General features: G+C 42.0%; 1 protein-coding gene and 1 long non-coding RNA gene across 3 annotated transcripts; one reads left to right on the top strand and one right to left on the bottom strand.

The window, feature by feature from the left end:
- Positions 1 to 2454: 2454 nt before the first annotated feature.
- NUP43 (nucleoporin 43) lies at positions 2455 to 13678 on the top strand. Its single transcript, XM_050315922.1, has 8 exons — positions 2455 to 2607; positions 2991 to 3113; positions 3395 to 3472; positions 4361 to 4538; positions 7585 to 7720; positions 8629 to 8780; positions 11233 to 11355; positions 12592 to 13678. The coding sequence occupies exons 1-8, from the start codon at positions 2488 to 2490 to the stop codon at positions 12804 to 12806; spliced, it is 1125 nt and encodes a 374-aa protein (XP_050171879.1). The 5' UTR covers positions 2455 to 2487; the 3' UTR covers positions 12807 to 13678.
- On the bottom strand, positions 5536 to 14404 carry LOC126640285 (uncharacterized). 2 transcript variants are annotated; one of them, XR_007628976.1, is made up of 3 exons: positions 13934 to 14384; positions 8443 to 8543; positions 5536 to 7312 (listed from the first exon to the last, which is right to left on the bottom strand). It is a non-coding gene; the product is annotated as an uncharacterized LOC126640285 (long non-coding RNA). The 2 variants fall into 2 exon arrangements; XR_007628975.1 differs by having other exon boundaries at positions 5536 to 8543; positions 13934 to 14404.
- Between the last annotated feature and the right edge of the window lie 77 nt (positions 14405 to 14481).

Raw genomic sequence — 14481 nt, 5'->3', positions numbered from 1 at the left:
TCTTACCAGCTGTAAATATTGTTTTGGCATCTCCAAACAACTTCCTTTAAATATTTTTCAATTATAATTGGAGGAAAGCAGATTATCAGCAAATCGAGGTCAGAATTAGCTTTATCCTGCCCTAGTACAACCACTGATCTAGTGAGTACCTTTGAAAGCATGCCTACCTCTCTGGCAGAGGTTAGGAGGTCAAAGAACAGAGTTTTCTTCCCTTTCTCCTAGCTTTAGCCATACTTAAGGATAATCCACAGATGCTCCTTGTTGTCTCAGCTAATACATTTGGACCCAGCTCCCAGAGTCAGCTTCATCTAGACTTAACATGCTTTTTGAAAACCTCAAAAATATTAGATGAGGCATATTTTCTCCTGATGTTTATTTCCTCCTTTTTATGTTTATTTAGATTTGCTATTACACTGAAACAGTGCACTAACACAGTGCACATCTTTCATAGTGATCAAACACAGAGAATATATTTAAAGGTTTACAGAGCAGCCCTAAATCCATCACAGCTCTCACTTCCATCATATATGGTGCCAACATTCTCTTAAAAAAATGTAGGGCAGGGAAGAAAAACTGTCACTCTTCTTTTCCTCTAAGTGACAATAAGCCGCTATGTCCAACCTATTCTCCTTAATACTTCACAAATGCTTTTGAACAAGCAATCCTGAGCAAAGAAAGAAAGCATCCAAAAGCACAAGATGAAAAAGACGCACAGAAATCACAAAGAAACCAACAATAATATTTGCCTAATAAAACTTTTTAATAATCCACAGTGTTGTCTCTTCAGCTTTTAGCTATCTGGTCTGTAGCTGTATTCTGAGGCTGCCTATCAATGTTTCTCACAAGTGTTACAAGAATTAGCTGAAAATACCTTGGGAGTTGACAGTGACTTGCAGAGCTGCTGCTATCAGCTTAATACAGGGTGCCAGAGGTATTTGCTACTGTAGAATAATAATGCTACTGCCGTGTGCAACAAAGCTGTTTTAAGGCTTGCAGTATGGTAGACTACAATAGCATCCAGCTTTTTGAATATGTTCAGTGTTGGATTCTGCTGTACATAAATATGGAAAAAAAAAGTTAATCTCAACTGAAAGTTCAAATGATGCATGAAGCATACAAAATATCATTAATTTGGCATCACATCTGAGGGATTACAAAACAGCATAGCAGACTTGCTGAAGAACTCAAAAATGCTGTATAGAAGAAATCTGACAGATGGCCTTAGCAGGCAAACTGCAATAACACAGGTGAAAGTTTGTCCAAGCCACTGTTAAGTCCACCTGACAGAACTTCTGAGAGCTGGCAGCATCAGCAGCATCAAGAAAAAATGCAGCAGAAAATCAGATTGTAAAAGTGCTTGTGATAAAGTCCCTTACTGCAGTACAGTGGCTGGACAAATGATCTCATCCCCTGAAATGACAACTGACAACATAGCTATGTCAGCCTTTAGTTCATTTTACAACTAACCTCTGAACCTTTTATTGCATAGTTGTTTAGGTCTCAAGTGAAATACTAGAAAGGATGTACCTGTGTGCTCCCATTTGATTTAACATGCTATTTGGTAAAAAAGAAGTATTGTAATTATTTGTATACAGGTAGGAATCTGCCAGAGGGAGAAGAGTGTCACTTCAAGGTATGTTATCATGGTTAACCCTAGCTAACAACCAAGTACCAGGCAGCCATTTGGTCACATATACACCCCACCCAAGTCCCCAAGGTGGAACGAGGAGAACTGGAATAAAACAAAGGTAAAACCCAACCCATAGGTTGAATTAATAATAATTTATCTCTTAGTAACATTTACAATTGAAATAAAACAAGATTAAATAGCCCATCCCTGGACAGCAATTGGTCCCTCATGGTCAACTCTCCCCAGTTTCTATACTGAGACTGATGCTCCATGGTATGGAATATCCCTTTGGCCAGTTCAGGTCAATTGTCCTGGCCGTGCTCCCTCCAGCTTCTCGTGCACCTGCTCATTGGCAGAGCATGGGCTGAGAAGTCCTTGACTTGGGGTAAGCACTACTAAAACATCAGTCTGTTACCCACATCATTCTTATACTAAATCTGAAACACAACGCTGTTATCAGCGACTAGGAGGAAAATTAACTCTATCCCAGCCGAAACCAGGACATATTTAAAAGCAGACCGGAGATGCTTAATTGCTGTCCCAATCACTCATTTTGAGAAAACAGAAGCTGGTGCACGTCATGCAAAGCTGACACACGTACACAACGCTCCGGGGGCCGCCGGCCCAGCCGAGCAGGCAGGGCGCACATTGCCTCCTTGCTCGATGTCCTCCTCTGCGGTGCCGGTTTCGGGGACGGTGCCGGGGCGGGACGCTCCTCTGTCGCGGCTCGCCCCGGCCCGCGCGCGCGCCCGCGCACCGCCGCGCCCCCGCCTGTCCCTCCGCGCTCGCCGTCGCGCCGCAGCCAATGAGCGCGCGCGGCGCGGGGCGGGCGGGAGCGGCGCGCGGCGGGCGCGGCCATGGAGGACGTGAGCGCCAAGTTCGTGTCGCAGAAGATCAGCCGGGCGCGCTGGCGGCCCCCGCCCGCCGCCGCCCTGCAGCCCCCCGACGTCTTCGCCACCGGCTCCTGGGACAACGAGGTACCGCCCGCGCGGGCCCGCAGGCGCGCCGCGACCTTCCCGCCGGGGCGCGGGGCTGGCGGCGGGGGCACCTCACGCCGCCCCTGTGCCCTGCGCCTCCGCCGCTGGGCGCGGGGAGCGGAGCTGGGGCCGCCGGGAGCCCTTCCCGGCCCGGCGCTCCCGCCCTGCGCCGGGCTGTGCCGTGCTCGTGTCCCTGAGGAAGCGGTGGGGCCGCCCCGCCGCCCGGCAGCGTTATCCCGCCGGGAGAGCGCTTTCCTCCGGCCGGCGGCGGCTTCGTAGAGCGGTGCGCAGCCGCCAGCCTGGCGCTTTCCCTGGCTGAGGCGTAGTGTTGGATACTTTCGAAAGCATTTTCGAGTAAAAGTGGTGGTGTCGTTTCCGTACAGGATAACAGGATCTCCCTTTGGTCTGCGGACGACCTCGGAAATGTGGGCCTCAATGGTGAATATCATGGAGAACCTCACCTGCTGTGTGATATCCAGCACAACGGTGATGTTATGGACATGCAGGTAAAATAGCTTTAAAATAGCTGTGTTGAATAGATCTTTTAAGGACTTGTCACTAAGGAGAAGTTAAGCGAGGATGAGCTGTCAAAATGCTGAGATTGGCCAAAAAACTCCTACAAAGAAAAAGGGCAAAAGCCAACCACTGGCTTTGTGGGGTTGTTTTTTGGGGGTTTGGTTTGCTTTGGTTTTTCCCTCTATCTACCAATCATTTAGGTTACTCAAAAATCAAAATGATAATCTTAGTAATAACATCGACTAATAGCATACTTACTATCTCTCTTTAGTTTTTGGATCAAGAGAGAATTGTGGTTGGCTCATCAACAGGAACTGTAACTATATTCCGTCATCATCAAAATAACCAGGTATGTAACATGCACTGGCTTTAAGGTGCTATTCTGTGTAATACAGCTCACTTTGATCTCAGCATAAGAAACATTTACCTACCGAAACCAATTATTTTAATAAGTAAATGTGTTAGAATAAGCTTTGACTTTATACATACAAGGAAAGAAAAAAGCATTTTACACACATGCTACATGAAGGAGATTCCAGGGCAAGACGGGGGTGTCTTGTAGCATACATCCTGTAACCAAACAGTCCATTCACTGAAAACCTACTTTAAGAGATTAGATTGTTTTGGGGGAGTGGGTATTAATGGATTTGTACCTGCCTTATTAGAGTTTTTGCATTCTTGAACTAAATAAATTATGCTGAATTTCTTCTCATGAGTGAGGGAAGATGTGCAAACTCTATAGTCTTTTGCTTTGATTATAAATCACTGAAAATAAATGCATAATTACTTTTCTTACGTATTCTCAATGACACAGTAAAGACAAATGTCTGCTAATGGTTTGCTGTGGTAAATAAACTGAGTACTTTGCCATCAAAATCTAAATGTGATGTTGTATTTTGTAAAGGTTTCAGGTTTTTCCTTTGTCTTAGGGAAAGATTGAAGGCATCAGCCTAGTCAAGGACATTTTACAGTTCATAAATAGTATTCTTTCTAATTTCTAGGTCATGTGAAAACAGTGGTTTAGAAAAGAGATAATTAATGTTTCATGGGAGGGTTGTGTGTTAAAGAGTTAAGGAAAATTTAGATCTCTTGATTCCTTTTTATATAGGAGGTTCTTATTCCTGTGAGGTGGTGTGGCTTTTCTGGAGCTTGTTACTGGTTTCATGAGTGTTCTGGAAGCTTCATTCTACCAGGTTCATTATTTAACAGCATAATTTCATGTCTGGTTACTACTTAGACATTATCTGCCAACCATCGGTGGGAGAGGGCCCATTACCATGTGGGTCAAGACACATCTTGTGGTGGAGCAGCATGTACGGGAGTCGTCTGCAGCAACCCAGAAATTGTCACTGTTGGAGAAGATGGTAGAATAAATCTCTTCAGAGCTGACCAAAAAGATGCAGTAAGAACTATAGGTATGTGAAATAACTGTTCAAATTACTATAGTTTGGCGGGGCTTGTTTGGCTTTCAGTCCGCAAATGATAACAAAAAAAAAAAAAAAAAGTCAATTGATAATTGATTTCAGTATTCCAAGCTGAATGCGTTTGCTCCACACTAATCCTGTATCCCTACAGACTTTAAATACTTGAACATACTTCAGATGTATTTCTATATTTATTCAGGTATATGTAAGTTAATGTTTTAGCTGACAGAGAAACTTCAACCCCAATGTTCTCAGTAGGATTCTGTTTCACCTAGAATTGTTAAATACTATATCAGTATATATGAAACACGGATAGATTTCAAGAGGTATTGTCTCCCAAGTTCTTCATAACTGGAGGTCAGTGAAATGGTCACTTCAATTCACTCTTTGTATTAAGATTAACCCTTGTGGTGTCCATATACTAAAATATCTATTTGTGTCTAAAGGAACAGCAAGAACCAGAAACCACTGTTTGTACCCTGTTTTTCTGCCAAATATGGTAATAGTAGCAAGGGATCATTTCTCTCTTGGTGAAAAAGCTCCGTATTCCCTAGAGTAATAGATTATGGGATGAAGGAAGGTGTCAAAACCTAGTTATTCCCAGCTCTTCTATCATGCTAGAATCATGAAAACAGAATACGAGTTCGGAGCATCTGCTGGAAATTGAACTCAAAAGCAGACGTAATTTAAAGGATAGTAACACTACGTTTGATAGTGGCATTGTTAAACCAAAACTTTCTTCCTGAAGCTTCAGTTTCACACAGCACTTTGTTTCTTGTTAAGCAAAACCTTTCCTCCAGCGGATGAAAGAATTTACACAGTGATAAAGCCAACTAAGGAAGGAAGTACATTGGGATTTTGGAGGGGGGAGGAGGTGTATTTGTGTGTCCATGGCTGTATGATAAATCCTATTAATTGCATACAGCCCTTCACTGAAGTTCCTTGAGAATTTCTATTGAAAAACTTTCTATATTAAAAAAAAAGTAGCAAGGCATGAGCCATATTTTTTTATCAGGTACACACAAAACACAGTAACAATCTCAGGGGAGATCTTATCACTCTACTACCGCCTGAAAGGAGGTTGTGGCCAGGTGGGGGTCAGCCTCTTCTCTCAGGTGACAGGACAAGAGGACATAGTTTAAAGCTGTGCCAGGGGAGGTTCAGGTTGGACATCAGGAAGAATTTCTTCATAGGAAATACTGGAACAGGCTGGCCAGGGAGGTGATGGAGTCACCATCCTTGGAAACATTCAAGAAATGTCTAGACATGGCACTTAGTGCCATGGTCTCATTGATATGGTGCTGTTTGGTCAAAGGTTGTATTCGATCTTAGATGTCTTTTCCAACCTTAATGATTCTGTGATTCTATGATTTTTTGAGGGGCAAAGACATTAACTAATTTAAAAGGATTATTTTATTGTAAAATTTTTACTTATGCACAGATACCAACGCAGAATGTGCTGGTACAAGTTTAATAGACTAGAATGTTTTGTGAATTCTCATGAAGCAAATATCAAGAAACCCAAAATTATTTTTCTCCGGGCAATTTTCTCGGATGCTTACCTATAGATTTAATAATGTGTAGGATGCAAGTTGTTAGTTTTCTTGGTCCTCACTTCATAGTACTACTTGAAAATGCTTACTTTGTAGTGATAGCTTCATCCAGTGTTACGCTGCAGGAAGGATTGCATTTAGATCTGCTGGCATGTAAACATTCAAGAAATCACATGTGGGTTAACTCAGAAATGTCCTTTTGAAAACGGGAAGGGAAACATTAAAATAGGAATGGTACCTAAATAAGTCTATCAAACCAATGATGCGTAAGTGAACCTTATGTGGAGTTAGGTGGAAAGGACACGCACAAACTTACATATTAGGGATGGTTTTACAGTAAAAGTTGGAGAGAGAACACCTGGGAAGATGCTCTCAGGTTCTTCAGCATGGAGTTCTTCGGTGTAAGCAGTCTCTCATACTGGTTCCCAGTTCAATGACACCTTGATATTTCACAGGCACTGAGCTGATAGAACTCTTGTACCTCATTCAATATACGGAAGGGAATACTTTGATATTTTTGTTATTGTTTAATGGATTTAAGAGTATAATACAAAGTTGATAGGTTTGTAGTCAATTATGGTAGGAAAAAATCTCTGAAGTTAGAGATTCAGTAAAAATCTTTTGGAGCCATAAAAATGGATCACTGCTAAATCTGTAATCAGGCATCTGTCTTATTCAGAAACATAATAATTCACCTATAGTTTCTTTTTGTATGGACTTACACAAAGAATTTTAAAATATTTGAGGTGAAAGTAGACTTAACAATGTTACCCCATCATAATCAAGATGAAAGCTTTCTATATAGTAACAGAATTAAAAGAAAATGGTGTCCACATTTTCTCCTAAGGCCTCAAAAGTTTCACCTCAATGCTGTGAATTGTTTAACATTTTAAATTACGCTGACCAGAAGAAGCACTGGAGAAAAGGACCTGGAAAAAATAGAGCTTTGCCATTTACTTATTAACAAGCACAGCATAACTCTGGTTTAACTTGATATCACAGTGACAGTTCTTAGAAAAAGGTCTAAAAGTCGGTGAATTAAGTGTTTCTGCACACAGCTGCTTAAAGTTCCCAGTCAGAGTACTGTTCCTTGTGTTCAGAAGAACTTCATTATAAAAAGCTCCATAGTTGTCTCCTGTCAGTAGGTGCTGGACATATAAAGAAAACTTTTGAAAACCATAAACTTGGCTGAATTGATTCCTCTTGAAGGAACTGCAAAAAGAAATTTTATGGATGAACAAGTAGTTCTCTAAGCACCAAAGCTAATTAAACACAGCTTCTTACAGATTTGTCTCAGAAGTGTTTGATATAGGAAGCAAGGGCTCCTTTTTCACCGAGTATTTGCAGATACTGATCTGTCCCTGATGCTGAAAATGCAGAGGTTGTAAGCATGTTTCTGTTTTCTATAAAGAGTTATTTTGTTGTAATTAAATGGAGATTAGCATTCCATAGGTTTACCTGAATGGTTTTCTCATCTCTTGCAGACAATGCGGACAGCAGTACACTCCATGCAGTGACTTTCCTTCGCACAACTGAGATCTTGACAGTAAATTCAATTGGACAGTTAAAAATATGGGACCTCAGACAGCAAAGAAATGAGCCATCTCAAATATTTTCTCTGTAAGACCTCCATTTTTTTACATATTTACTGAGAAGCATGCGCTACTTTATATAATCTGATTTAGATCTTTCCTGATAGTGTCCTAAAAATGGGATGATATATCACTGATTTTTTTAAAGGATTTTAACTTCTGTGGTAATTAAATAGTCAAAAGCAGAATGCTTAATGGCCGAACCACTGTTGTGACTAAGCATTGTGTTAAGGTGGTCTGTTTTATGATTTAACTCTTGAAGGACTACTGCACCTGTACACTTGCTCATTTTTAAGAAAACAAATTCCAATCCTCAACCCAAAACTCTTCCCCTATTTATATATATACACTTTACATCTGCTTTTCTCCACAGGCCTAATATAAGGTTTCTGGCATTTGGAATGTATTTGAATGGTACCTTTGTGCCTTATAAGGTACTGTGAGAAAAAAGTGAGCTAGATTTAAATACCGTTGTTGTCTGTGTGATAATTCCCATTGCTGTTAATAGGCTGTAGTTTAGGTGACTGATTTTGTTAGTGCCCAGTCTCCCTTCGTAACTCTTAGCGTATGTTGAAACTGTAATTATAACATGCATTTCACAGGAATCTTATTGTAGGTATACATAGAGCATTATGTGTATGCAAGGCTGTCACACTCCTGTAAAGCTGTCAGATGCTGTGCAGATGCCTGTGTACCGTAGGGCACGGAATCTGATGCTCATCCGATTGTAGCTTCATGTTATGGCCATACCTCTGGTTTCCAGTAGATGTCATGTGGCTTCAGCCTGTGGTGATCAGATGCTACAGGAATTGAAGCTGCAGTGGATACCAGTACCTCACTTGTCAACACTCCTAGGGATTAAGAAGGAGAAAACAGAAACTAAATAAAGAATTCATGTTTGGGTTATTTGGTTGTTTTGGTTTTTTCTCTTTGCAGGGCAGGTGACAGAGTTCCACTGCACTGTGTGGACAGGCATCCCAATCAGCAGCATATTGTGGCCACAGGGGGCCAGGATGGGATGCTGAGCATATGGGACATCAGGCAGGGTACTATGCCAGTGTCCCTGCTAAATGCTCATGAAGCAGAAAGTAAGTACCTGAAATTGAGGGGGAGAAGAAGGCATTATTTTAGAGAAGTTTCTATTTTTGGTACAAGATAAGCTGTTGTAACTATGGTAGAAAACAATCACATAGTTGCCTTTCATAGAATCATAGAATGGTTTGGGTTGGAAGAGACTTTTGGATCATCTACTTTCAACCCATCTACCATGGGCAGGGACACCTCCCACTAGACCAGGTTGCTCCAAGCCCCATCCAGCCTGGCCTTGAACACTTGCAGGCATCCACAACTTCTCTGGGCAATCTGTTCCAGCTCCCTTTTTCTCACCACCCTCACAGTAAAGAATTTCTTCCCAATATCTAATCTAAACCTGCCCTCTGGCAGTTAAAAGTCTTTCCCCCTTGTCCCATCACTACATGCCTTTGTTAAAAGTCCCTCTCCAACCCTCTTGTAAACTACCTTTAGGTACTGGAAGGCTGCTGTAAGGTCTTCCCAGAGCCTTCTCTTCTCCAGGCTCAACAACCCCAACTCTCTCAGCTTGTCTTCATAGGAGAGGTGCTCCACCCCTCTGACTGTCTTCATGGCCCTCCTCTGGACTCGCTCCAATAGATCCATGTCCTTCTTATATTGGGGACCCCAGAGCTGGATGCAGCTCTCCAGGTGGGGTCTCATGAGGGCAGAGTAGAGGGGGAGAATCACTTCTTTTGACCTGCTGGCCACGCTGCTTCTGACTATGTCATTGATGAAGATATTAAATAACACTGGTCCCAATATGGACCTCTGTTGTCCATCTGGACCCAGAGCTGTTAACTACTAGCCTTGGGATGTGACTGTCCAACCGATTCCTCATCCACTAAACAGTCAGCCCAATCTCTCCAATTTAGAAGGATGTGGGAGATTATGTGAAAGGCCTTACACAGAAGTGCAGATAAATGACATCTGTAGCCTTTCCCTTGTCCACTGATATAGTCAATCCATTATACAAGGGCATTAGGTTGGTCAGGCAGGAGACCTGCCCTTGGTGAAGCTGTGCTGGCTAGAATGTTTTTCCCAGGCACAGAGCTGAGGCTGACAAGTCAGTTGTCCTCCTATCTACCATTTTTAAACATGGGTATATACCCATCTTTCCCTTTTTCCAGTCACCTGGGACTTCACCTGACTGTCATGACTTTTCACATATGAAGAGTGGCTTGGCAACTACATCAGCCAATTCCCTCAGGACTCTGGGATGCAACTCATCAGGTCTCATAGATTTATGTATGTTCAAATACCTTAGGTGGTCACAAACCAGAGCCTCTCTTACAGCAGGAGGGACTCTGCTCCCTCAGACTCTGACTTGCAGTCCACTCACTTGAGAGGTGTGGGAAGAGAGGTTGCCATTGAAAACTGAGGCAAAAAATGTTACCAAGTATATCAGCCTTCTCTTCATCTGTTGTTACCAGTTTGCCAGCATTGTTTATCGGGGGGAACCTCTTTGACCCTCCTTTTCTGGCTGACGTACCTGTAGAAGCCATTCCTTTGATTCTCTCCATCCCCTTCCAGGTTCAGTGCCAGCTTCCCCTTGGCCTTCCTCACCCTATCCCTACATAACCTTCACCTCTATACTCTTCTCAGGATACCTACTACTACTCAATGTGTTTTCACCCAGTTGGCTTCCTTCTCTGTATGTGAGACTGTTCTTATCTAAAAGCCAACTCTACCTAAATTAAAACTAGACTTGGTGAGAAATTCTTTAATGAGCCCTTAAGTGCATTTGATCGGAACGATTATGTTTCTAGCAGGGTAGGTGTATAAAGAGTCACAGAAATTGATGCTGTGTTATGCAGATAGAGTAAAGCAAGAATGCAGATGCTAACAAACTTGAAAACATGAGGAAGAAAGGGAAACTCAAGATAGTACACATCCATTTGGTGCCTCCACAATGCTGAAACAGCTTGCTTTCCTAGTAACTTTACACAAAAAAGATAGCAGTTCCTTTTGTGCAGAAAATATATTTACTTGATGCTACAATCGTATTAAATGAGTAAAAATATTTCTTGCTGTTAAGTTTTACTGATTTAAATGTCTTTTCCACAGTTGTCGTATGTAGAAGCAAAATAACATGCTGGGAAGGAATGCATGCTGTGTGCAGATTTAAACTTAATAGTAGGGAAGATGGCATCAGATGGTATACAGAATGCCTGAATGCAGATATGACTTTAACCTTTAGCCATTTTTCCAATACTGAAAATGCAACAAAATAGCCTTTTTTTTCCCCTACCCCTCCTACCACCCCTCTCCCAGGGGAGGGAAAACTGCCGTATATGATTAAGCATGGGGCTTTGGGTGTCCTACCCACACACACTTAAGAATGGAAGGTTTTGATGGGGGCATGGCTGCTTGTATGTGCATGTCCACATCATGCTATCCAAAGTGCCGTGATTGGAGTACTTGATACTTGTTCTGAAGTGGTTCTGACATTGTTCTGTTTGATACTTCCAGTGTGGGAAGTTCACTTCCATCCCTCCAACCCTGATCACTTATTTACATGTTCTGAAGATGGATCACTTTGGCACTGGGATGCTTCCACAAATGTATCTGAAAAACCGTCTTTTCTTCATCAAGGTAATGACGTTTGAAGTCCATCTGCATTGAATTTGTCAGTTGGCAACATCGTGCCAGTCAGTGTTCTCACATGAGCCAATTAATAACACAATCCTAATACAGAATATTAAAAGCTGGTTTCTTTCTTAGAAAGCAAGCACTGATAGGCACTTGAGGAAAACTACTTATAAGGCTAACAGTTGTGTGAGGGTGTTTTGTGGTCTGGTTTTGGTTTTCTTAATGTGCTGCACTCTTACCAATGTGTGAAGGGGCACATCTGTGATTTCAAAGAGAGATTGTGTTCACTTAAAAATCGTCTTTATGTAGAAAAGACACAGAGGCAGCCTCAATGACATTACTGAGTCTCTGAGGGAGATACACAAAGTTAGAATACCACAAAATTGATATGTCAAAGAGATAGTAGAATTCATAATTCAAGGTCAAAATTGGAAATTCCAATGAATGAAATGGGGTCCTTTTGCATTGTGGCAGGATTTTAAAGTTATGATACTGACTTAATACAAACATTTCACAAAGACTGCTAAGTGCTTGCCACTTCAGACTGTAAACAGTGGGGAAACTTCCAGATGTCACATGCTGACTTTGGCCTCAAAGTTAAGTTTTGTATATGGAAACGATAGGATTACTGATTCAAGTTGCACTGTGCATGTTTTCAGGTATATGAAATATAAATCCTTTAGCGTCACTTCAGACACCTGTTAATTTTATGCCGAATGACAGTTCTCAAACTGTGATACTTAGTTTAAATGTAAAATATTATGTGGAAAAAATTCAAAGTCAAATACAGGTGTGTCACTTGCTGCAGAGTAAGTAGGGAGGAGGGACATTAGGGAATAAGTGTTACTGAAGCAAAGCCGAAACCCCAAATATAGCAAGACACTGTATGAACAGACTTTTGTTCTGTCCTTGCTTTAGTATCTAGCTAGAAAAACTTGCAGGTACTTACACTGTCTGTTCAGTGAGATGAGGTCATAGCTGTTGTGATTTATTTGTCTTAACTGAGGTCAGAGCTGGTAGCAGGTTTCTGTAATTAGGTACTTAATATTTTTTGAAGCTATTTTTTCCTTAATTTACCAAAGAAAGGACATCTGATAACTAATCTGAAAACTGACTTAAATGCAAAATTATATTCCTATTATGTCTGCTGCATAACTACTATGTTTCTTCAAATTCTGAGAATATATAAACTGAATTGAAAATTTTTTTTCCCCATTCTTCCCTCTTTCCTTCTTTCAGGAGGAAGAAATACTACCTATCTTTCCCACAATACCATTAACCAGTCTGTAGTAAGTGCCTGGCTAAGCAACGATCCTACCAAAGACCGCATGGAAATCACCAACTTAATTCCAAATCAGACTTTGTCTGTGAATAGCTTAGATGTTTTAGGACCATGCCTAGTATATGGCACTGACGCAGAGGCTATTTATGTGAACAGACAACTTTTTGCATGAAACGACTGCAGTATCCCGTTGAAGTATTGATCAGCTTGAACTGCTGGGAAGTGTCAGGTTCATTCTTAATGCCGCTCGTTAGTCTGTTACTGGCGAGTGGGAGAGGGACCTACAGCTTGATCCTGGTACTGCAGAGGAAATGTGAGGTACCTCAGATTCCGACAGCTATCACTTACTATTCATGCTCTGGGATGGGTAACTGAGCAAGCTTACATGCCATTTCTTCCCTGCTGCCTGTTGGGATAAGCAGGAGAGTAGTCACTAGGGCAAGATCTGTGCTGTACAGTGATGTCTATAATACACACGCGCATAAAAACTGAAGAAAAGGTAAACCCTGGATTTTTATTTTTCCCTGTAAAGATATTTTTCAAGTATTATTTCTAAAGCAAAACTATGGGGTTCTTTGAAATTCTTTTTACGTCACCTGAGAGACACTGGGGTTTTTTCAAGCAGAGGGATTTTTTTATATATTTAGGGGAACATAACCTTTAACATTAGTTCATGAGAACTGGAAGGAAAACTATTAAAGCTATGAAATGTGAAAGGTTCTGTAAGAATCTAAGCATTCTAGCAACATTATTTTGAATTATATGCAGCTTTATCATGGATACTGCATGTTAAAACCTGATAATGCACCAGTAAATTTACCAATTGATAAGTGGTTTTTATAATTAAGAAGTCATATTTGACAGATGTGTTGGCTGTGTTTTCAGGTGTAAGAATAAGACTTTCTAAACTTGAGACATAGTCTTTGTCAAAACTTCATGTCTGGTCTGTTGAAATCTTTGAAAATTTCAATTTTATGATTAGCATTGTACCTACTTTTTGTTACAAAGAACCCTTTCTCTTTTTAATAAAAATTTTGCACAAGAGTAGTGGTCTGAGTTACTAAACTGATTCAAACAGATGTGCTTGCACTCGTCTTTGGGGAAAGGTAAATAACTGTCGCTTACTTGAACTGATCCTGGGTATTGCAGTCTGAGAGATGGAGAGAATCCTCACGATTTGGGCAGCAGCAGGTTAGTTACAAGGTTTTATGTGGTATTTTTCCACCATAACCACTTTAGACTGTATTTTACTTCACATCTGCAAGAATGGACTTGGTCTGCTGTGCACGAACACCTTACCTGATCCGAATTCCTTGTGTCTGGCTGCAGGAGCTGGGGGACATGGCTGTCCTTCCTTCATCGGGCGATGTACGGACTTGCCAGCAAGTCTCGTTAGAGCAGCTTAAATTTTGCTTCTCGGTTTGTTTGAAATGCAAAAGATGGAAATGAAATGGATAAAACGGACAGAAAGGGTCGCGATGCCACTCTGAGTGATAACCGGTGGGTTTTCCTTCCTGTTGGTCCGTAACGAGTCCATCGTTCGCCCGGTAGCTGGATCAGGAGGCTCGTCAGAGCTTTTTTTCCCCCCCGCATGAGGAGATCGGGATTTGTCCGTGGAGCTCGGCACTGCCACGGGAGCAACAAGCATTGCCCGAAGCCCGGCAGCGGCGGGGGCCGCGCGTTCCGTGAGCGCTGTGTGTGGCTGTCCCGAGCGGGCTCGCAGGGGTTACAGACACCGCCGCTCCCGCCGGGGCGGGCGGGAGCCGCCGCAGCTCCATCCGGGAGCGGCAGGAGCCGCGCGAGGCAGGCCGGGATCTGCCCATATCCGGGCGGCTCCGCGGCGGGGA

The sequence above is a fragment of the Myiozetetes cayanensis genome, unplaced genomic scaffold (genome assembly GCF_022539395.1).
Source record: "Myiozetetes cayanensis isolate MyiCay16 unplaced genomic scaffold, myiCay2020 scf2-11, whole genome shotgun sequence".
NCBI lineage: Eukaryota > Metazoa > Chordata > Aves > Passeriformes > Tyrannidae > Myiozetetes > Myiozetetes cayanensis.
Note: the sequence above shows the minus strand (reverse complement) of the source record. Positions and strands in the feature narration are given on the sequence as shown.

What these genes read in the sequence shown, in the direction of transcription:
- NUP43 (XM_050315922.1), top strand. Translation starts at nt 2,488, where the DNA reads ATGGAGGACGTGAGCGCCAAGTTCGTGTCGCAGAAGATCAGCCGGGCG. An exon ending in AGATGCAGTAAGAACTATAG is followed by an intron (nt 4,539 to 7,584) that starts GTATGTGAAATA and finishes CATCTCTTGCAG; the next exon opens with ACAATGCGGACAGCAGTACA. An exon ending in ACCGTCTTTTCTTCATCAAG is followed by an intron (nt 11,356 to 12,591) that starts GTAATGACGTTT and finishes TCCTTCTTTCAG; the next exon opens with GAGGAAGAAATACTACCTAT.